Source organism: Microcebus murinus, chromosome 11 (genome assembly GCF_040939455.1).
Source record: "Microcebus murinus isolate Inina chromosome 11, M.murinus_Inina_mat1.0, whole genome shotgun sequence".
Lineage (NCBI taxonomy): Eukaryota > Metazoa > Chordata > Mammalia > Primates > Cheirogaleidae > Microcebus > Microcebus murinus.
Window position 1 is genome coordinate 44,111,467 of NC_134114.1, and position 24,658 is coordinate 44,136,124.

Here is a 24,658-nt window from a genome sequence, read left to right on the forward strand (position 1 = left end):
ACAGGATTATGAAATTTAAAAATTTCTCTGATCAAAGTTTGTGAAAGGGACTCCCTCAGAGTTGCAGCATTGTTGGAGCCAGCTGGTGACTCCCTGGAATAGCGGTAGAGGGAAGGAAAAGGGCTTTTGTGAGAAGAAAGCTTAAGCTAGCTTACTCTACTTTAAAAAATAAAAACAAGAAAACCAGTGATCCTGCTGACCTAGCAGATTTTTGTCTTATATACCAAAATAGATTCAGAGTGGAGTAATGATGGCTTCTTAGTGCTGTGATCTAACAACTTCCTGTAGGTATGATGGTGGTATACTACAATGCATGTTTTCATATGGTTGCATAAAATACTATAGCATGTCTGTTAAATACCATTTGTTTTTACCTGTAAGGGGAAGGAGGGGGTGGCCTGAATGTTTTTATTTGAAAATGAAAGCTGTCATATTTTTTTTTCTTGCTTCTGTCAAGTCCCACACATTTCAAAGAATTGGAGTATTTCATAGTATGTAAATGCAGAAGCTAACACTCCCTTTCTTTCACATAGGTTTCCACTTGAGTGGCACAGTGACAGAACCTGCAATACAATCGGAGCCAGAAACTGTTTGCAACGTGGCCATCAGCTTTGATCGTTGCAAGATTACCTCAGTGACCTGCAGCTGTGGAAACAAGGACATATTTTATTGTGCCCACGTTGTGGCATTGTCTTTATACCGCATCCGCAAGCCAGATCAGGTCAAACTGCATCTTCCCATTTCAGAGACTCTCTTTCAAATGAATAGAGACCAACTACAAAAGTTTGTACAGTATTTGATCACAGTGCACCACACAGAAGTTTTGCCAACTGCTCAAAAATTAGCAGATGAAATTCTTTCCCAAAATTCCGAAATCAACCAAGTTCATGGTGAGTATAGACATTGACTCTATAAATTTCTTCTCTGCATGCTTTTTCATTTATAAATTCAATTCTTCTACAAATGAATTAAATGTGAAATAGGTCATCAGCATTGCTCTTAGGTAGTTGAAAGAGATTTTATTTAGCTTTGTATACTAAAACATTTCTTTTGAAGTGTTTCATGTTAGGTGGCAAGCCTTTAGTGCTCAGAAAAATCACTCATGTTAAAGCATGGCTCTTATACTTCCTTTACAGTTAATAATGTTACATTGAATGCTAGATATTGGTTATGCAAAACACTTGAGGAGGTGTCACTCTTTTTGGAAATATGTCCCTGGTTTGCTTGGTTTATTTCTTTTTTGCATCACAATTTGCTTGTAAATCGGTGATTGAGTCATTTAATTCACCCTTGTCAGTAAACTGGTGCATAGTCAGAATTTTTCCATTTTCTTTCAATATTTATTTTCCAGGAAATTTTCTGACAGGTTGGCTTATGTTAAGAAAATAAATTATTTTTAGAAAAATAATACAACTTATTTAGAGAGAGTTTCAGGTATAATATTTTATATAAGAAATCACAAAAAAAATCTTTCTTTTAAAATTTTTATATATTGAACATGTGATCTCATTTATTTATAAATACATTTATAAAGTGTTTATTTTATATATGGAAAATATGTCAATTCACAAGAATATATGTATAACTTTTTAGAAATATACCCACCACTTATTTCATATAGTATACCACTTATTGCATATAGTATATTAATATAGGATAAATAATATTGCCAAAATATAGGTTGTTGGTGCTTTTAAAAGATTTGGACATAATTTTTTAAATATATAAGAATATGTTAGGCCGGGCGCGGTGGCTCACGCCTGTAATCCTAGCTCTCTGGGAGGCCGAGGCGGACGGATTGCTCAAGGTCAGGAGTTCAAAACCAGCCTGAGCAAGAGCAAGACCCCGTCTCTACTATAAATAGAAAGAAATTAATTGGCCAACTGATATATATATAAAAAAAATTAGCCGGGCATGGTGGCACATGCCTGTAGTCCCAGCTACTCGGGAGGCTGAGGCAGTAGGATCGCTTGAGCCCAGGAGTTTGAGGTTGCTGTGAGCTAGACTGACGCCACGGCACTCACTCTAGCCTGGACAACAAAGCAAGACTCTGTCTCAAAAAAAAAAAAAAAAAGAATATGTTGAAGAAAGTAATGCTGTCTTTTCCATGCAAATCAGGGACCTAACATCGTTACATTTCTTTAGTTATATTGATTTGGGATATAGGACAAGTCATTCAACCCGATTCTTTTATGTTTTCTTCAAAGTCAATAGCTGATACAGCAAATAAATATGTTTAAAGAAAGCAGTTTGAGATCATTTTTTAATAGCCACATTTCAAAAAGTAAAAAGAAACAAGTAAAAGTAATTTGGGAGTATGTTTTCTTTAACTTAGTATATCCAAAATATTGATTTAACATATTCATATTAATAGATCTCACAAATTTATAAATTATTATTCAGCAACAATGTTGATATATTTAACTTTTTCTTCATATGAAGTCTGAACTCCAGTGTCAGTTTCACACTTTCCAACTCATCTCAAATTAGACTGTAGCCATACTTCAAGTGCTCACTAGCCAGCCACACGTGGCTAGTGGCTACCACATGAGACAGCACAGCACTGGAGTATTCACGGTGTGAGAATACCACTCTTTATTTGTCCATTCCATTGTTGATGGGCTTTTCTTGTATAGAGCTGCTGTGAACATTCTTTTACAAGTCTCCTGGTGCTTTGAGATTCTTTTAAGATGGTTTTTATGTCAGAGGAAAATCCATGTAGTTATATTTCTTCTAGTGCTCCCATATCAGGCTTAGCTTTATTAAAGTAGCTATCATAAGGTATATAAAGCATTTGATTTGGTAGAGTCTGCCAATGTTAAATAACAGGAGTATAAACAATTCTGCCACAGAAGTACCTTCAACCCACCAAAAGCACATGTATTCAAGGGCTTTTCAAGTAGGCTTCTGCTCTGTCAAATCATCTGTCTCGAATCTTGCTGCCTTGTGAAGATTCAGCCCAGCTAACAATCATCCCAGAGATTTCTCAGGAGCCGATCTGTGGTTTATGAAATTGTTCAGTGGAGGCAGAAGAATGGGGTATACCATTTCTTCAAACTTTTATGCATTGAATTTTTTTCCTTCCCTGCTCCCCTCTCTCCCCAGGTCACGTAATCCATTAGGGTTACTTTGTTCTCTGAGTTTTAGTTTGACCAAAGGTCTATATCAATAATTAGTTGCTTATTCTGGATTTGTCTTGCTTTTTTTGAAATAGCAGCCCTAAAAGTTCCTTATTAAAAGATTTTAAATCTATTTCTCTGTTGAAATGTGGGACTGATGAAACAATGTACACTAAAGTTGTATGTGAAAATGTGTTCATATGACATTTCTTTTATAATTTCTAAAATTAAAAAAGAAAAGATATCTAAGGGACTATCAAGGACAGAATACAAATTAGCTGTAGACTCAATGTGATTTTCAAATAGCTTGTGTATGAGAGCAGTGAACTTGAGCAGTTTATCCCACCAGCTTTCTCGTCACTTAATTTATCATCAGATTTGCTTCCAGCCTGGAAATGGGCCAATTACATGAGCTGCCTTCCTGCCTTCCGTTCTAGTTTGACAAGTGGTAAAAAAGAAGAGGTAGGAAGCAGGCCATGACCTTAAGTGATGAAATGGGAAATCTGCTCCCTGGTGGGTTTTATTTTAACTGTTAGATTAATGACTTAGTAGGGGGTGGGATTAAAAATGTTTTGCAGTTCTTTGACTACCCGGTCCCACCTGCCTCCAAACATCTGTACCCAAGGCATTCTCTCTTTTTATATCCATTCTAATGCAGTACTTTCTTATATGGTTTTGCGGGTATAATTTTTTTGTTGAGAAAAATGTCTTGAACATAAATATTGGGAGGGTTTAATTTTTCTCTAAGGAAGCGCATCACTTTCACCTTACTAGATAAATGGGGTTAAGATATGATTTAGACTTGATTAGTTGGTATCATAAGGTGAGATTTAGCTTACCGAAATCCTTCTTGGAAGCAAGATATAATATTTCTAAGTAAATACAGAATATGTTGATAACAGCAGGTTTTTCTCCTTTTCCTTGTGAACTTATCCTAATGTTTCTTAAAATTCTGTTGGTTGCTTTTCCTTATTATCTTGAAATATTTTATTTTTTAAGAATTTTGACCTGAGGAATTGAAAGCTTTTTCAAGTCTCTTGCATGCACATTGTCACTCACAATTTCTTTGTAAGCTAGATATTGCAAATGTGTAATTGCAATAGTTTGTAGATGAAGAAACTAAGCATAATGGGTTAGTGACCTACCCAAGGTCACAGAATAGAATATAGACTTAGTCATCATAATAGTTTAGTCCTTGTCAGTAGACCTTTTATATTTCTATGTGTTTTCATAAAATTTTCCACATAATTTTAATTAGGTTATAAAATTAACCACTGCATGCTAAAAGTGATTGTAAGATAGTTCATGTTAATGGCCCACTAAGGAGATTGCCAGTTGTAGCTCTGTATTTTTTAAGCAAAATTGTTTGCTCTTAGTTTTATATTCTAATAAAAGCTTCCATAGTCTTACAAAAAGTAGCTGGTATCTTTGCTAAGTACTTATCTAGAGATTTATTGATTTCTCAAGTACTAACCTCACTCTCTTAGTTAATCAACTTGACCTTTTCTTGTCATTTATGTTTCCTGTTAAAGGAGATGTATTGTAGATTGGTAAATTGTGGTGTAGGGACTGAACATTGAACTTTAAATCTGGAGGTCTGAAGGCCAGTGTTGTCTCCACTGCATTTTATCTCTGTGACTTTGGATGGGAATTATTTTTTCTCATATTTAAAATACTCATAATCTTCTCTAACAGTGTTGGAGAATTTTAATAAGATGTATACATGTGTAATAAAAAAAGATGAAGGAGCTTCCCTCATATTGGGTATCTACAAGTACTCACAGTTAAGAAGAGAGCAGGAACCAGTTGAGGGATGGGTAATGTTAGAGTTGGAGGTCAGCTTGCTTTCCCCTGATTTTCTGGCACTTATTTCCTCCTCCTCTATTTTCTCTCTTGTTCTTGTTCTTTTACTGATCTGATCTCCCTATGGGCAGACTATAAGAAAGAAGGACAGACTGAAGGGAAACTATGGCATTGGCCCCAAGCTAGCACAGAGGAAAAGGGTGGGGGGGATCATTTCAGTGATCCTTTTACTCCCGGGGCCTGAGCCAATCTCCAAAGTAGGCTGGACTCATCCCTCACTTCCCTGTCATGTGCTCAGAGATTCCATGTCAGTCAGCCAAATGCAGAGGGGATTTATTCACATGTCAGATGAGGGTTAACATATGAACATCTGAGATCTCCTCCACTTCTGAGTCTGTGTCCTTGCTGGTGATATATGCATAGAAACATAGGAGACACCTAGGAGTCTGCACCATACTGCACCATACTGTACCTCCTTGCAGTTTTACTCAGGTGTGCATGTCTGTGGTGTTCTTCCATTTCCATTTGTTTGCCCATGGTTCTTATAAAACCATGACCAGGAATTCCATTCATACTTACCTGTCCTGCTTTTCTTAGCCTCTGACTGCCTTTGTATTACAGCCAACTTATGTAATATCAGTCTGTTCAGGTTCTCTTAGATATTTGCAAATAAATAAGCAAATCTACTCAGCAGTCCCATCTTCATTGCATAGCTCCTAATTTTCATTTGATTGTAGGCTCCATCAGGGCTGAAACTATGGCCTGTGTATCTTGATAGCCTCCCTGAGCACAATACTTATGACGTAATAAGCACTCATATTTTTAAACAAAAAGTAACACTATCATTTTTCATTCTATTTTGTTCTTAATACAGACTTGGAGATTTATTCTTTAAGGACATGAACACATACGTGTTCCATGTCTACCAGGAAGTGACAGTTGGAATTATCTCATGGATGCCTCATGTCAGATCTCTCTTCCTTTTATTTCCCTGTGGATGGTTGTGTTCATTGTAATTTAGCTTGCATTAGCAACCCGTTTTTGCAAGTATCCTAGGGAGATAATTTGATTATTAAAAGCACATAATTTCTAACGTAGAACATTCTGGTGCTAACAGTTGGTGAAACAAAGGTATAATCTCCTGGTGGTCAGTATAATTAGCAAATGCATTCTATAGGAGAGCATTAAAGTTGCAGTAGTATGTTTCTGTGTGAATTTCTGCAAATATTTTTGAATAATAGGTTATTAGTAGTGGAAATGCCAGAACAAATGGTATGTGCAATTTGGGTTTTGTCATTGCTGCCAAATTTCCCTTCCAAAGTTACTAGTTTAACCCTTAAGTTATAATCAAAACTTGATGTTTTCATAATATGATTTAAGTATGTTTTGTGAAAAAAATTGAGGAAATCTATGATCATGTATATATGATATTATTTTTGTCACATGAAAAATTTTTACATTTTACTTGGGCGAAAGAAATATTTTAATCTCTTAATTTGGAAAAAGTCACAAATCTGTAGCCCATAAGGAATTTGCTAGGGTAATGGGGAGATAGCCAGATTACTTTTAGCCCAATAACCTTCATCCTGTCTTCACCTCCAAATTTTGTCTTCCCTCACACTGTCGTCTGTGACACCATCCCAACTATCATAATTTACAAAGGATTACTGGCAACTGTGTGCAGTTTCTTCACCCATCCCTGTCTTTTAACTGACCCCTGAGTCTCTCCATGTTGGCCACATGAACTTATTATTCCTGTCTCCCCCACACATGGGCATCTCATACCTCCCAGTGTGGGACTCTTCAGGGTATTTAAGAGTTCCAGCTTTGAAATTTGACAGCTCGTTAGAACACTGGCCCTTTGCTTCCTAGCTTTGTTACCCCAGGCAAGTAATTGAATCTCCTCAGGCCTCAGTTTCCTTAATTGTAAAATGTGGACAATAAAAAGTGCCTATTTCTGAAGATCAGTATGGTTAAAGTAGTAAATACAACTTGCTATTACCACCATCATTGTGATGTGGCAGTTGCTGTGAGTCTTCAAGGGCAATGGTGAATAGATGAGGAAAATGACAGTTTTTAAAGTCTTTAAAAATAATAGCAAACTGTTCTTAAAGCCTACAAACATGGTAATTATCTTTTAATAAATCTAAAAAGTTGAATTATGGAAAAACAAGATTTTCTGAGAACTTTGCATTTAATATTTATATTTGTATAACAAGTAATCATTAATACATTTATTAGATTAGTGATGGAAAGTGACTTACCTGTTATGCACTCTGTGTTTATACTCTGCACTTTTTAATAAGCATTGAAGAATATACAAATACTTTGTTGCTTTTTATCCATATAAAATACATCATTATTTCTGTACATGAATAAGTATACTATTGAACTCTTCAAGTAAATTAAATGATAGTAAGAGATGAGTAATAAAGTCAGAAGAGAGGAAAGTAATAGAGGAGGGGCCATAAACCCTGACAGGTCTATTTGAGTTCCCTGAGTTATATGCCGATGACAGCGTTGCTTATTTACTTCCTTGGCATTTAGCTGAAAGGAAGGTGGTTTGTTGGGGGTGCAGAACCTGGGGTATGCCAGGGCTTCCTCTGTCATTAGCCCACACCATAAGGAAAACAGGTTGTTTTCTAACAGCTCTCTGAGAGGACACTATACTGTATCATGGCAGTAGAATGACATGGACTGGCCATAGAGGACAGAAGGTGATGAAGGATCTGGCTGTTTCAGCTATAACAAGATTATAAATTGAAATGAAGGCATTAGTTAGTCACTACTTTGAAATGAGAAATTAGTTAAGGTTAAAATTCAAAGCATTTCTAAAGTGTGTGTTTATTCAGTGCACATTATTTTTCAGCAGGCTTCCAATTCTTTTTGCTCTAAAGAAAGACTTTTTTTTTTAAGTCTGAATTACTAAAGTTTGCTGTCTTTCCTTTTCCCTCTCAGTGCCAATAGTTGATGTCAGGATTTTGCTTACAGCTTGTAAGACAGGTGAACCAATGCCTTTGTAAGCCACCAAGTTAATGTTTCCCAGCTTTAACAGCAAACACTAAAATTGTAGGAGATGGCATTCTTCTGTAAGTCCCCCGAAAGAGGCTGAATTAATCACCTCTGCAGTGTAGACATCTGCTGCCTGCATTATGCCTAAATAGACTGAATTCGACAATTTAATTTTAACAAAAAGAGGCACTGCTACATAAATATAAATGGTTAGAAGCATTATTTGGACAACAGTGTTACTGCAGTTAGGTCATGGTTAAGATGAAAATGTTAACTATGTCAACTAGAGCCTTTCACTGTTTTCTTGTTTTGAATTTGTTTTCCAGCAGAGTAAGAAAAGAGAAAGCATTAAGCACCCCATTAGAACCCAAAGCTGTGGGTAGCTCCATCTACCAGACATAGCATAAGCCAATTGTGAAGATGTCTTCATAGCTCGTTTAAAATTTGCAGAGTAATTTGGTGTTATCTAATGCTTAGAAGTGGCTGTATCCATGGCATGAGATAGATATCTCATTCAGTATGTCTTAAATATGCTTCACTTAATACACTGGAGAGCTGTCTGTCAGATACCTCAGGATTGTGACTACTTTTCATTAAGATCCAGAATGGGCCACCATGCTTTAACGGTCTCTCCAAATACCAATTCTCCCTTCCATTTTTTATACCAGGAAAAGATTCTGATTCAATGGGTCTGAAGTGGTGTCTTTCACAGTATGCCTCAGGAATTTCCTTTTTTTTTTTTTTTTTTTTTTTTTTTGAGAGAGAGATGGGGTCTCGCTCTTGCTGGTCTCGAACTCCTAAGCTCAAACGACCCCCCCACCTCGGACTCCCAGAGTGCTAGGATTACAGGTGTGAGCCACCGCGCCGGGCCCTGGAATTTTCTTTTTAAAGGTCTGGGGTCTTGCTATGTTGCCCAGGCAGGACTCAAATTCTTGGGCTCAAGTGATCCTCCCACTGCAGCCTCCAGAGTGGCTAGGACTATAAGCACATGCCAGCATGCCCAGTTCTAGGAACTTTAATATGCTCTTAATTTTTAGAGCTACTGGGGTAAGAGAGTTTTGATGCTGGGATAAATCAAAACTAAATTAGAACCAGATTAAGAGTAGACAGAGGAAGCCAGAGACTTATTTAGTGGCTCTTCATGTCCATGAGTTCTCCTCCACTTTCCCCATGTGCTATTATATTATCAAGGTAGGAGGGTAAATCAAACTTGTACATCCATATCTGGGAATGAGGGACAAACTTTTGCCTTTTTTCAAGAAATAATTTCACTTTCCCTGAAGGCTTGCAACTTTGAAAAATTAAGCCTCTGTAATAAAATGCCCACAAAGATTAATTATATAGTTGTAAATATTATAGCATTTATAATTATAAATATAAATAAGGGTAAAAAACATGATAGGCTTTAAAACATTTTAATGGACCATTTAATTTACTTACATACAGATTCTGGTTCCTGCCCAACTTGGGGAATATCTAATAGAAAATGCATAAATCCATGAATTATGTTTCTTTCTGCATTGCCTTCCCAAAGCTAAATGCTGAGAGGTTTGCCTTTGATTTTAGACAGCCATTAATAAGCAGAAATAAATTTTACAAATCTTACATTTTATATAAGGCTTAGGCAATACTGTATAATGCATGTAATCAAGACATTAGGATTTAAATAGTTAAATCTTAGCATTAAAGTTAAATACATGAATTTTCACTTCGGTGAGTATTATCGTTATAGACATTTAATTTCCTGGTCTGCAGTGTATAGTGTATATGTCTTATTCCTAGAATGTTGAGTTGTATATAGAGTAAATTTATGTTTTATTTATCTGCTAGTTATCTTTGCTTGCATTCTTAATACTAAGTTAGGAAGTTTTCTATATTACATGAGCAGATTTCTTATTTTTTTCCTCTGTTAATTTTTTATTTCTACATTATAGAATTTTAGAGTTGAGGAAATGGTGAGCTAAGGAGCTTAAGTGATTTGCTAGAGGATGCATAGTTTTTCCAAATGGTGCCTAGAACTAAGTTTCTAATTCAGGATTAAGAGCTCTATACATCCTCTCAACTAATGTGTAAACTTTGAGACATTTTCTTCTCCAGTGCCTTCCTCCTTTCTCCAATACTCTCAAGAGTAAGTTCATTCTAATACTAGCTTACCTAAAAATAAAAAATAAAAACCAAAACCTTAATGTATTAGTCTGTTTATTGTTACTTATAATAGAACACCTGAAACTTGTTAATTTATAAAGAAAAGGAATTTATTTCTTAACAGTGATGGAGGCTGAGAAGTCCAGTGTTGAGGGGCTGCATCTGGTGACAGCCTCAGGCTTAACTCAGGGCTCTCTTTCTCTTCAAGATGCCACTTCCTTCCCATGGTAACTGATTAGACTATTAAGTCATTAATACATTAATCCATGAATGGATTAATCCTTTCATGAGGGCAGAGCCTTCATGATCCAGTCACCTCTTAATGGCCCTACCTCTCAGTACTACCGTATTGGGGATTAAGTTTCAACATGAGTTTTGGAGGGGACAGATACACAAACTATAGCACTTAATTTTCTTAAAAACTTGAGAAAACACAATTCATTTATGTATCCATTTGCTATTAGACATTTCTAACAGCACTTGGGTAAGAACCAAAATCTGTATGTATATAAATTAGATGGTCCATTACAGCAGTTTCAAAATCTATCATAATTTTTTTACAAAAATGATAGTGTTTTTAAAATTTACCAGATTTTGAGGGAAAAAAATACATTATATAATTCAAGTAAAGAGTGATTTCTGGATTCTTCTTTATATCACTTCTCCCTCTTAGCATAAAAAACCCGAGTATATCCTGAAGTTTTCAGAGGATATATGCATGTAGACCACTCTGCCAATTTAGGCCATAGGACAAGACTGGGATTTTCTCCACTTTATATTCAGATCTACTTTTAAGTAGGATGCCCAACTGACATTCTAATTAAATAATTTAATATTTAGCTATTTTTGTGGCAAACCTAAACCTAAAGTCTCACGTGCTGTGACCCAAGCAGCTGAGTGTCTCCAGCCATGTCATAGGAGTCAGCCCCCATATGAGCAGTTCTGGGCAAGACTCCTTGTGGACTTTGGCCCTCAGCACCCAACAGACAACAACTTTAAAAATCACAAAAATTGAGGGAAATAACCACCATGAGGATAGAAATTGGATTTATTTAGCTCAGTTTATCAGGAGAACAGTGGAAATGAATGATTAGTAGCTATTCTGGAGTTTTCCTTAAGAAGAGGATAAGGATGGATGTGTCAGATCTCCAAGAAGATATTGGGAAGAACTTAAAAATACTATGTCTGGATCCTGTAGTTTGGTTGTTTGGAAAGTCTCTTGATACATTCAGGTGAAGAATCTATAGCTGTCTTTGTGTAGCAGTATTTGTGTGTGTGTGTCATGCACTCATGAGATTCCCTAGAATTAAAGAGATGGGCCAGATTAGGAGCTCTGAATTTCTGTGGGATACAGGTATAGACCTGATAGTTAACTCTTCACAGCATTGTGTGTCCTTAAAGCTTCCTGTAAAAGAGAAACATGCTAACAAATGCCTGTAAACATACTAGTACGCTTCCTTAAATTTATCTTTGCTTTAGGGTTGACAACCCCTGTCTTGGTGACCTCTGGGCTCAACTTTAGCTCCAAGGTTCTGGGATCTGTTCATTGGCAGGGAAGAAAATCAGGAGACTGGATGTAGCAGTGTGGCTGTGGATGAGTCACAGCCACTTGGAACCTATTTCTCCTCCTGTAGAATGGGAATCATGATCTGTACTTGCCTCCAGGTGACATTGTGAGGAGAAAAATCATCATCATCCTGTGTGAGAAGAATCCATTCCCAGGGGAGGAAACATATATATGCCATTTTCCCTCCCTCTTTCCCCCACTTCCTCCCAGTACTTGATTACCTGATAGTGGCTATGAGTTAGGAAGCCATGGTAAGCAAGGCAAATAAAATTCTTGCTCTCATGGAGTTAAACATCTACCAGTTGTCCAGTCCCTGCTTCGAACAACTTTTTCTTCCTTACTTCTGAAAGAGCTGGTCTTTAATGCTTCCTAAGAGACCACTCATTCCCTCTGCCATCCTTACTCATTCCCTTACCCAGCCTTTAAATGTTGGCCTTCCTTAGGACCTGGTCCTAGATACTCTTCTTAACCAGGACTGCCTCCCATAGTTTGTCCAGCTCCCTGCTTGAAATCCTCTCTCCTCTTTTCTGCTATCTCAAACGTACTTCAAATTCACCGTGTCTAAACCTTAACTCGTGACCACACTGCCCTCCCATTCTCAAACCCGGTCTTTCTCTGGTGGTCTGTGTGTCAGTGAGTTGTCCAGTGTTCTGTCTAGTTGTTTAATCCAGAAACCCGTGTCTCTTTCCACTTCTGATCTCCCATACTTCACATATTCATTTCTTCACCAAGTCTTGTGTTTTGCCTAAAATCCTGTCTGATTCTCCATTTTTGCTCCCACTGCCATATTTTAAGCTATCATCAGGATCTTGTGTGCAGACCATCAAAATAGCATACTATTACTATGTATTTTTGTTCCCCAACCCATCCTTCACATTTCAGATAAAGCGATGTTTTTAGATACATAAATATATATTTACATAGTTCTAAAATTTTTAAAGTATAAAAAGTATTCAAGGAAGCATCTCCTTCACCCATGTAACTAGGTTGCCTGTACTCATTTTAAATGTCCTTCTAAGCTATTTCATGCATATGCAAGAAGATACAGGTAGCTCTTTTTAAAACCTAATTATTTACCTGAAAGGTGGTAGATTATATGTACTTTTCCTCTAGATTTTTTTAGTCAACAATGTATCCTGGACATCTTTCCATTGTAGTATGTAGAAAAATCTCTACCTTCATTTTTATGGCTGCATAATATTCTTACAGTAGGAATGTTGAAATTGATGCACATCAGGAGAAAATACCTTTTATATTTTTTTACTATCTAGAGTAGCCCATTCTTCAGCTTTGGATAACCTTGTCATGAATTCCCATTCATTACTCTTAGGGAAAAATCTAAGCTCCTCACCAAAAGCCAAAGCCCTCAGAGTCTGGCCCTGCTGCTTTTTTCCAGGATTGTCTTTTATTGTGCTTCCCCTCATTCTCTACTCTTGATCACGTGGACTGCCTTTTTTTCTCCTTAATGCATCATGTTTCTTTCTGCCTTCCTACATCCTCTGTCCAAGTTCTTTTCTTCATTTCTCATGCACGCCTGTTCCCTCCTTTCCCTGCCTTTAGTTAGCTTCTAATTAACTTCTAATCTACTTAAGGCAGATCTTGGCTTGGTGCCATTTCCTCAAGGTATGCTTACCCCAGCAATCCAAGGCCAACTCAGAGCTCTCTGCTAGAGAGTCTTCCAGCATCCTGTCTTCTTCCTTTGGGTAATTATTACCACTTATTATTAGACATTTATGTCTATGATTATTAGATCGATATTTTATCTGGATCACTTAAAACAGTGTTTTTCTTTTCTTTCTTTTTTTTTTAAAGAAATAGAGCAGGAAAAACAGTGTTTTTCAAATAGTGGGTTGCAACCCATTATACGTTATGAAATCAGTTTATAAAATTGTGGCAAGCCCTTTTTAGAAAATGAAATAGAATAGAAAATATCAGACTTCTTCACTTATAGTAAGGATTTTTTTCATCAAACTTTTGCTCAGATAAATAGGTATCTATAATCATATAAACACCCAGACACATAAGTTTATTAGGCATGATATAAAATGTATTTCTTTTTGTGGGTCTTGGTCAGAAAAGTTTGAAAGCCTCTGAATTAGATTGTAAATTCGGTGAGACCAGGAACTCTTGTCTATTTTGTACACCATTCTATCCCCAAGTCTGGCAGAGAGGCGGGCACCATTTCAGGCACTCAGTAAATATGCTGACTGGCTAAATGAATGAAAGAATGAATGAACATACACTGTTCCAGGGATGTTCATAGACCTGCCTTCTAGGAACTATTAATAGTAGGGACTAGTAGATCCTTGTTCTAAGCAGATGCTAGTGATTATTTCCTTGGTTAATGGCATCTGCATTTATCATTAGAAGACAAGAAAACAAAATACAAACCTCCATCTGCAAATGTATTTTTAAGGGTTGATAAGGAGATAAAACACTAGGGATGAATGGTTTTTAGATTTAAAATGTTTTGTATTACTTATGGATCTTAGACTTAAAAAATACCATTTTATTTTATTTTATGAATAATAAAATGTAATTTTTACCTGCCTAAATATCTGTGTAATTTTTGAATTTCTAAGGTAGACTATACACATAGTGCTTATTATATAGCTGTTACCTTTTGTGTGTACTTCAGCAATAAAATATTTATGCAGTTTGGCAAGGTGATACTACAACCTGGTTTAGTACAACAGCTGCACTGCCTGTTCCCATGAGGCTTGATTTCCCTTTTTAATCTTTGGTTTTCTGCAACTAAAGACTTATGTCAGCATGTAGTTTATACAGCAGAACATAATGGTGAAAACTTCTTGAATTAACATATAAAAAGAGAAATATTCTGCTAAGTTTACTTGTTTCACATTTTTCTAATGTCTTTGAAAGACATTTTTCTAGCATGTCCTACACAGTAGAGCTTTATAAACATCACATATTTACAATGAAACATTTGTGACTTTTTAATTCTTTAGAGAACCGGTAAACTCATCTCCAAAGATAGAGTCTCTGATCCTAAAAAAATGGAAACATCTCAGTTCTGAAATAATCTGCATTTGGCTTAGCACAAATTAGCAAGGTCCTGGAAATAAAAGAGTGATTCCTGTTTTTATTTTCAGTCATATATTTGTATGTATAACTGAAATTGAGATTGGATTAAAAAGTAGGCAAAATTAGAGAATCATAATTATTTTCAATCTTACTTCGGAATCCTTTTAGCACAGAGTTTTTATCTAGCATATGTGTTATTTTTTTTCTTTCTATTTCTAGGTGCTCCTGATCCAACAGCAGGTGCTAGTATAGATGATGAAAACTGCTGGCACTTAGATGAAGAGCAGGTTCAAGAACAGGTTAAACTGTTCCTTTCCCAGGGCGGGTACCACGGATCAGGGAAGCAGCTTAATTTACTCTTTGCAAAGGTATGACTGTTTATTTTTAAAGAAATATTCCAAATATATACACATATAGGAACGATCTATATATGACCATGTTTACAATAGCATAAAGACTTTTTAAAAAAAAAAATTAAAGAACAGGGTCTAAGTTGATGGACCAATAGAAACTTTTAGGGTGTAATGCAAGCTTTTATTTGCTTAGATAACCTTAGACAAGACTTTTGTCTCTCAGGTCCTATTAATGAAATAGTGATAATTTATACAATTTTGCAAAAGCTCTTTCAATAGTAAAAACAAATAAAATGCTTAATGTTATTTAAAATGCCATCTTTTTAAGTTTTTTATTTTTCTTGTTAATTTTCCCAAGTAATAACATATCTTTAAATATAATTAAAATGTGCTTTGTATATTTAGGTTAATAATGTCATTGTATCTTCAAGTTATTTTCAGAAACATGGGTTTTAGAGTCAGACAGTTCTCAGCATAAGTCTAAGTACTAGATGTTTCTAAATGTATGAACCTTAGCAAATTATTTGTCAGTTTCCTTATCTTTTATGAAATTAGCTAATAATAACATATCTATGAAAGTTGCTGTGATAATAGTGTTAAATATTGGTATCTGCCATTCAGTTTCATCACCAAAAATTGATGGCCCAAGAATTAAAATCATTTTGGTCATAAATTCCTTGTGAACAGAAACTATGTCTGTTGCTTTATACAGAACTTTTTGACTTCCGTAAACACATTTCTAAATAATGGATAAAATACTTTTTAAATAATATTAAATCAATATATTTATTTTCATTAGACATATAGCCATCATTATAGATAATGTATTAAAATGGTTTAAAGGGAATGTATAACTGTGTTAATTGATACGTTTGTTAAATAGCTTCTTTAATATTAAAAATAATTAAACGATTTTTCTAGTTCAGAAGAATTGGAGTAAACTCTGTTATCGAGTATAACTAGGAAATAGTATATTCTGATTAGTCAATACCCTGTTAATAAAGATTTATCCCTTATATCATATGTACACTACCAATTTTCTAATAATTAGATTACAATAAAATACATTTAACTCTGAAACTACTTCATACATGATTTAATAATTCTTTGGTAATTCACAAGCACTTCAAACTCCTGTAATGCCTCAGAATCAACAGTCTGAAAATTAATTACCGTTAGGGTAGAGATATACTTAATATAGAGTTCTAGGTTATATGCTTAGTAATAAAGCATTTATTTTCATTGCTGGTGCTGAGCAATAGGTTAGAAATCTATCAGTTAAATAAATATTAAATCAAATTCATTGATATACTAGTAAAAGGTTTGGTATATTTAGATACATAGGAAGTATTTCAGTATTCTCATTTCAGCAAGGAGTATACTGTGGCCTAGGAGAAGCCATGTGAAAGATGTAGTATTAAAGTGGTCTGAAGTTGTTATTTTTGCCCTGCATATTATGTACACACTATTTGCCATATAAAGTAATAGCAACATCTGATTTTAAAAATAGCATAAATTTTGGAGTTAAAGAAGATCTGGGTTCTGATCCCAGCGATTCCCTTTGTCCTTTGGGTAAGTTACTTTGCTTCTGTGAGGCTTGGTTTTATAATTCATAAAATGAAGTTTATAATCTGGCCTACATTACATAGTTTTAGTGAAGATGAAATGGTAAGTATAAATGCAAAACCCAATGATATCCAATAAATGGCAACTCCTCTTCTTCCTCCTAGTCTTCACCTGTTCGTGACTTTTTAGTGCTTCGATATTGGGAATATACTTCTTTGTAAGATTACTGAAATAATCCTTCTGGAAGCACAAGTTTTGTGATTCAGGGTACAAGTACTTTTGAGTTCTTTATAAGGCTCAAATTCTAAAGCAGGTGAGGGAGTACCATTGCTCTTCAGAGGAAAGGCCTGAGACAGGATCTCTTGACCTCCTCCATTTGGGCTGCTTTATTAAAGATCTGCCATTTTCTCCTTTATTTGTCCTTCATATAGAGAAACTCCTGAGAAAAGCCTCCCCCCTTCCCCTTTTACTGCTTATGACCTTGCTCTGGTAATTTCCTACATGGACAACTGTTGTTCAGCTGGGATTCTCATTTGTTGAATACACAGTAGCACACACCTTTGGAATGGATGGTTTCATTTAGGGTTTCCTACAGAGAGACTTAGGAAACACAGAGACTTGTATTTCCTTTCTTTCTTTTATTTGGGAAATATAGCACAAAAATAATGGGTAGAACTTGAGGTTTCAGCATGAGGGGCCAAGTTAACTTATTAGGTAAGTGGTTATTCTGCTTCATGGATCACTCATATAAAGGAAGAGAGTTCTTGAACTTATAGCCCTGCCCATTTCCTCTTACCATTGCAAAAACTTTGCCATCTGAGTGAATAGAAGTATATTGCTGCTCTTCATGTAAAAAAAATTTCAGTGAGAAACAACTTACTAAAATTACTAATTTATCTTAAAAACTGAAGGACTTGCACAACTCTGTGAATATACTAAAAACTATTGAATTCTACAGTTTGAATTGGTGAATTGTATGGTGTATGAATTATGTCTCAATAAAACTGTTTTTTTAAAAAACTGAAGAACAGATGCTATCATTATCAGATCTATTTAGAAGATCCCTAAAGTGTTCTCAGTGAACTCTGCTCAGGCTCTAGTTCTGTGGTGATAAGTACAATCAGTTAGAGAGTCAGGAAGGTGCCAAACTATTTGCTGTGTTTGTTTTGGTATTGTATTTCTTTAGGCTAGCAAAGTTATGGCATCTCATCTTATGCAAGGAAGCAGGAGCACCTTGCTAAAACCTGTTTTGTTAAACTAGTTAGGTTCAGATACCTGTTTCCAGTGCCAGATTTCGCTTCAGTGGTTTGTCAAAGCATGAATGCCTACTTTGTTGGAGCATAATCTGGAATCACAAAGTGTACTTGGTTTAGATAAGAGAGATACTTTGAAGAAGACCTCGAGAAAAATGTTTGTACTGGACATATGAAACGAGATTTAATCACCTTAATCAGATATATGAGACCCATCCAAAAATTATTTTGGAATTGAGAAGTTAGAGAAACATCTTTTCCTTATATGGATATTAAAACATAATTTGAAATAATGAATGGTAATTTCTTTGATTAAATTGCTATTTAAGTGATTTTTACCTACATACTTTTGTTTACCTAAGAGGGCTGGTATGAAGGCTTAACCTCCATTTCCCAGGAAGAAATAGAGAAAAGTCTCTTGTGTTGTGTGGGTTGTTTTTGGTTTTTTGTTTTGAACATTTTTCTAAAGGTCTGTTATCCCCATTAGGTGCGGGAAATGTTGAAGATGAGGGATTCCAATGGGGCTCGCATGTTGACCTTGATAACAGAGCAGTTCATGGCTGACCCTCGCCTGTCACTTTGGAGGCAACAAGGCACTGCAATGACTGACAAATATAGGCAGCTCTGGGATGAGCTGGGTAAGTATGTTTCCTGACAAATTGCCATTCAGTTGTGTATGGATAAACATGATAGTTGAATGTTTTAAACATGGTTGTTGTATTGCTGGAGAGAGAGCTGCGCATACATGGAACTTGTAGTCAATATACACTGGTTAGAAGAACAGGAAGAATGAGGATTTGGGCTGGCATTAACAGAAAACAGCCTTGGCAGGGTTCTGGGTGAATTGCCTGATCTTGAGGAAGTTAAGCACAGGAATACACATTTAAATATTCAGAGAAAAAAGCTGTATTATTCTAAAATATCTGCTTTGTAGATTAATATTGTAATCAATTCAGCTAAAATCTGGAATCTGCCTTCTCCTTCTCCCCACACTGGAATTATCAAAAGTAGTTTGGCTATTTATATTATTTTTGGCTGCTATAGATTTAGATGAACTGTTGGTCTTCAGAATGGAAAAGCAAACTCTAATATTACTGCTTCCTAAATCCTTGCTAGTTAAAGATATAAATATAACAGGTAGTTGAAAAATGAGAAGTCTACTAGTTATGTTCCCTGAAAGAATACTGGGACTTTTGTTGGGATGAATCTTGTTACCCAGTGCTCATTACTAGTGAAGTAATAAATGATGTATTTGCTATCTTATCTTTCTATTAAGAAATCTATAAGGGACAAATGAAATTTTTGACAAACATTATATCAGTGCCTGTATTAATTTTAGGAGAGGAAAATTCTGGTTATATTTACTAGACGATCCTAGTCTCAGTGAAATTTTTCTTGGCTAATGATGGACCACATCATGTTGACTGATCTCAGGTCTAGTCCAGACCAAGAGAAACTTTTTTCTGTGAAGATACCACATGATCATAATTGAAAGGGACATTTGAGATCAACTGCTTCATAGATAAAGAAACTTAAGCTAGGAGGTTAGGAGAGTTCCACAAGATGACATTGTGTGATCTAGGGTTATGATGAAGCAAGTTGGTAAAGAATTTGACATGTTTCTTTTTTCCTGTTAGTAGGATGTGCATTCAAAAACTTGGCTGTGGACAGAAACTCTTGATTTTTTTTGTATATGTCTGCTACTTGACTACTCTTAGATATTGTTAACCCTTTTCCCTGGCATTTTATCTTAAGTATATTGTAATAACTTAATCTTGGTACTTCCTTAGCACTCCTGAAATAATGGTAGTGGCCTTTTTCCTCAATCAAAATTTAAATCAGTCCTATGACTACAGTAGATAGTTTCAATGTATTGGAATGATACTTGGGGGCACAATGTGATGGTTAGAGAACACAGTGTAATGCATGTTTTAAACTAATATTTTTATAGAATACTGAATTGTTTACTTTTTCAAGTAAACCCTCTTCCATTTTATAACTCTGTAGTATTAATGCATGTTGAATTGACTAGCTGGTTTATAAAAGTAAAAATGACTAGCATTAAAAAACTGTAATGAAGGGGATTATTTAAGGAAAAAGTATTGGATTAATATTAAATGAGTAAAACTTAAAGAGCTTTGGTACTTAGAGAAACTTAGAATTACAAATAACTGGTTAGGAAGAAAACACCAACTAAATTTTTTGGTTACCAAAAAAGCATGAGTAATACAGTCAAATAAAATTTGCAGTGTTCACATTTAATTCATAGTCACATTTTACTTTTCCAAGTTGGTTTTCAAAATTATGTACCTTAACCCTCAATCAAAAGTATAAATTCTCATGAGGTGGAAGTTTCCACCAGCTGATTCTAGTTTTACCCTCTGATGGACTATTTTCTAATTAAGGGCCAGGCTTTATACAAGTTCTTTGATTTTAGTTCATCTCCCCGGTGCCCCATTACAAGACTGCTAGAAATTCTTCTATGTACTCTGATGGTAAGCAGAGATCACTTGCCATTTTAATGGGCTCTAAGTTCTGTGAAGAATCTCTTGTAGAAGTAACAGTAACTATCACATCTTAATATTCATTCACCAAAAAATTAACTAAACCTTGCTTCTGGATTACAAAAGGAAAGGCTTTTGCTTCTTAATAAAATGGGGGAATTTGACTTTGTGCCCTTACATAGGGCTCACATTGCTTCAAGGCTCTGCTTTGGAATTAAATGCTGAGCACTGCCAGATGCCAGACATTGAGAAGAGGCTGAGTTTTGTCGGCAAATGGGATCTGCAAGTTAATTGGTGTTTTCTGCAGGCTTCTGGCTGTGAAATGAAATTGGAAGCCCTTTAGCCACATGGATAATACAGGACCTGAATACAAATGTCACATGTCACCATCAGGACCCACTGTGAGACAATAGTGTTCCCACTCCAACACTGCGCCATTACAGATCATTTAAATATGGGGATTACATTTAAACTAAAAGCCCCATTTGCCTTTTACTGCAATTTAAATGTCCTCTTAGCAAAAGCTAAGTGACAAATTAAATGAAAAAAGTGCCCACATTTTTAAAGCTGTAATGCAAAACAACCTTTTATTGCTTCTCATGTGCCACGAATGAATCATTATACTTGTCAACCCTAAACCAAGCCATAATTGGAGCAGCTACTGTTATCAAAGTGGGGCCGCTCTGTGACAGCTTAATAAAGCTGAAACTGTTAAATTAAATCTCAGATGCTTAACTCCTTAGCACCAGTGGATTCGATGGGTCCATTTCTGGCAGTGGCCAATACACCAGTAAAAAAAAGGTTCTGGCATGAAAGCCTTAATCTGATGAAAGTGTACAAGTGAGAGTATCTTAGCCAAGTAACTCTGCTTCTTGGCAAAGGGATTTGGATCCATCAGATTGTTGGCCAGAAGATTACAAAATCTCTTTCACAGGACCAGATATCCCCCTCCCTAAGATTTACAATTTTCTGATTACATGTGCTTTATGAAAATTTAACAGTGTTGACGTTTCAAAATTAGTTTTAAAAATAAGGTACTCATTTTAACTTTTTCTCTCTTTCAAGTAAATGTATGCGAACTTATTTGTGGTAGCAACAGGCCCAATCGTGCCCCCCCCCCCAAGTCTCCAGCTAACAAAGGGACTGATTATTCTCAGTTCTTCTTTTATAATATAAGTGCCTATGATATTCATTTGGTCTGAGTTAATTTTTGTGATTTACTCCCTGATTTTCATAATGTAGTATGAAATAGATACAGATGCATACTATTAAGATCCTGTTTAGTGCATCTCATTTGCAGAACATTTATCTTGCACATGAGTCAGTTTTTCAAATATTAATTTTACTTTCTTTACATGATGTTCATTTTCCCAACATAAGGCAGTGTTCTCAACATGAATAATGTACCATAATCAGCTATGAGAAAAAGTGTGTATTAAAATCTTATAACAGAAAGTCCCCTTGCAATGGTAGAGGTTGCACTTTTGATAGAGGCTGCATATTTAGTAGAAGCTATAGAACATACACCTCTTCAGTTGCTTCCTTTATTCAGTGACATGCAAATTTTCTGGAGAGCAGATCACAGAAATAACCCTTGGATTTCAAAGAACAACCCAGTGCTGATTGGTGGCGAGCACACCTACTGTTAGCCCTAATGGCTGTCTGTTCAGCACACTTAGTTACTGTGGGGGTCTTTAGGGATAAGAGGATCATATTGTAACCTCTCATCTGTGTTGATGGGTCTCTTTCCTTAAATGTCTTCCTAGACTGTAATTTTACTTTGCTTCATAAAACTATAGGTTGTGGGTGCCAGTCTATTAAAACCTAATTAAAATAGATGTCATTAGAGGAAACAGTTAAGTAACATTTAATTACAGTTTTATCACAGGGAAAGATTCTTAAATTTTCATTTTCAAGTATTACATAATGTTTTCCCCCAAATTTTAAACATTTTCTCTCTGAGCTGAGTCATGTGCTATGCTTTCTAGTATATAAATCCTGTTTCTTAAGGAGAGGATGGGCTGCTACTGCAAGGGCCCTGCTGCACTGAGTTCTGCTTACTCAGTTCACAAGAACAAGGTGGTATCTCTCAGAGTTCTTTTCACAGCTTCCTATCTGGAGACCTAACTCTGTGTGAACAGAAATAGCCAGAGTTAGATCTTTCCTTCTAGTTTGCATTTTATTGTAAGGTAGATCACTTATTATCAAGCAACAGCTGTGACGTTCCTTGGTAGGTTGCTAGATTGAGTGATATATAGATTCAGGGCACTTGGAATTAGGGTGAATCTATGTTCAGCAGTAGGGAATTCAGCCCACCCATTGGGACCACATTTATTGCAAAATGCTCAAAATTACCTGAGTCCATTTCCATGGACCCAGATGCTGTCCCATCTCCCATCCCAGTCACAAGTAGTGATTCTTCTGTACCCACCCACATTATTCTTGAATAAGAAGGAAAGCATATGCTTAAGTCACACAATCAAAATGAAACTCTCAGTAATATAGGACAGCCTTTGGGTCTTTGTACACAGAAATAAGATTCTAAAGGATTAAGGCAATTGTGGAGAAATTTCTGGGGAATGCCATCTTACATCTCTGAAAACAATAGGCTTAATAACTCTCCCCACTGTTTTGAGCTCCTTACTTAGTTTCTGTGGTAAATTCAAACTAACTGAAGCTTGCCACATTTTAAAGCTGATGGTGATTGATGAATGGAAGGAGTAACTTCTTTTTGAGAACTAGAAAGCATACCAAAGTAGTTTGCTGTATTAGTACCTCTTTGCTAGTGCTGTGGAGAAAACAGCAATTCCCAGAGCTCTCTTGCAGCAAAAAGATGTCAGTACAGACGTGGAAACTTCCAGATAGCAGTGAGTATGGCATGTAATCCTAATGAACCACATATCAGAGATTGCTTGTTATCTACCAACTTGTCTTCCTGGGCACAGACAGAATGCAGCTCTACCACTATGCCCCACTGTTGGTGCCGTATCGTTCATCTTCTTTCCAGAAGTCTTATTGTGGCCTATCAGTATGTACTAAGCACTTGCTATGTCCAGAGAAACAGATGTATTACTTATTTGATTTTAGTGTTGGTGATGGTACTGGTAGTAAGGAGGAAGTAGAGAGATGCAAACATTAGGAGACCCGATAATGCTTAAGTCACACATTCAAAATGAAACTCTTAGTAATTTTAGGAGAGTGTTTGGGTCTTTGTACACAGAAATAAGATTCTAAAGGATAAGTTAGAACAGTCAAATTCATTATCAAAAATGTTGTCTTTAAGATTTGCAACTCAACCTTGCTGTTCTTTATTGTTACTTAAAAGGGGAGGAGAGGGAGGCAGCAGATCAGCATCATAGGACCTAGATTTGTGCCTTGTTTTATTTCCAGTTTTGGTCTCGCTACTAATGATAACACAGTTGCCAACATTTATTTGTCAGGCACTATGCTAAGCACTTAATGCATGTGTTATTTTAATCCCTAAAACAACCCTGTGAGATAGGTATACTTATTAGCCCTAATTTTACAGCCTAGAAAACTGAGGCTTAAGGACTCTTGATAACTTGCCTCAGGTCACAGTAGCAGAGCAGGAGTTTGATCTCAGGTGTCAGTGACTTCAAAAATTTAACCACCAAACCAAAGAACTTCCTCACCTTATTTTAAGAAGTTGTTAAGTATCTCTTTGCCAGGCTGTCTCTCTACTCAGAGCAGTACAGGGGCAAAGTGAAGCTCCTGTAGGTACCAGTAAAACCTGTAAAAGCTGCCTAGCCTGGTCTGCCTACCCATGGTCTCACAATCCTTATTGCAGTAGTCAGCTGAGCTTACCTAGTCTAGTCACCCATCTGCACCCGTGTTTACAGGGATTCACTAACTTCAGATTTCTTGAGAAAACAAATACATTGATGTAGAGTAGACAAATACATGCTATTGATTGAGAAATTGTATTATATCATAAACTTAAGCTTATCATAAATACAGATATTACATGCTTTACATGGGTTACAATAAAGTTTTGATCCCCTTTTCTAGTCCCCTTGATAAGGAGCTGGTAAAGACCCTCAGCTCACTGTCTTTGCCCTGGCCTGTACCAGGCCCTAATAATGACAACACAGTTGCCAACACTTATTTATCTCATGCAGTCTGTAGGCTCTGCAGACCCCTCTTACACATGAGCTGTCCTGTTCTGTAATGCAGTTGTGTACTCCAGTCTCAATATCTGCTTCTGCCCGAACTGTTCATAGCTCCCTCTAAATACAGAGGCTTTGTCAATTGTATTGCTCAGGAGGCTTTA

At 36.0% G+C, this 24,658-nt stretch overlaps 1 protein-coding gene across 1 annotated transcript in view; it reads left to right on the forward strand.

Annotated features, from left to right (window-relative positions):
- The window catches only part of ZSWIM6 (zinc finger SWIM-type containing 6), a 179,777-nt gene that overhangs the window by 111,494 nt on the left and 43,625 nt on the right, over positions 1–24,658 (forward strand). The window contains exons 2-4 of the mRNA XM_020289985.2: positions 534–890; positions 14,911–15,059; positions 18,351–18,501. Of these exons, the coding sequence (XP_020145574.2) occupies positions 534–890; positions 14,911–15,059; positions 18,351–18,501 (657 nt within the window). The remainder of the gene's footprint in view (positions 1–533; positions 891–14,910; positions 15,060–18,350; positions 18,502–24,658) is intronic.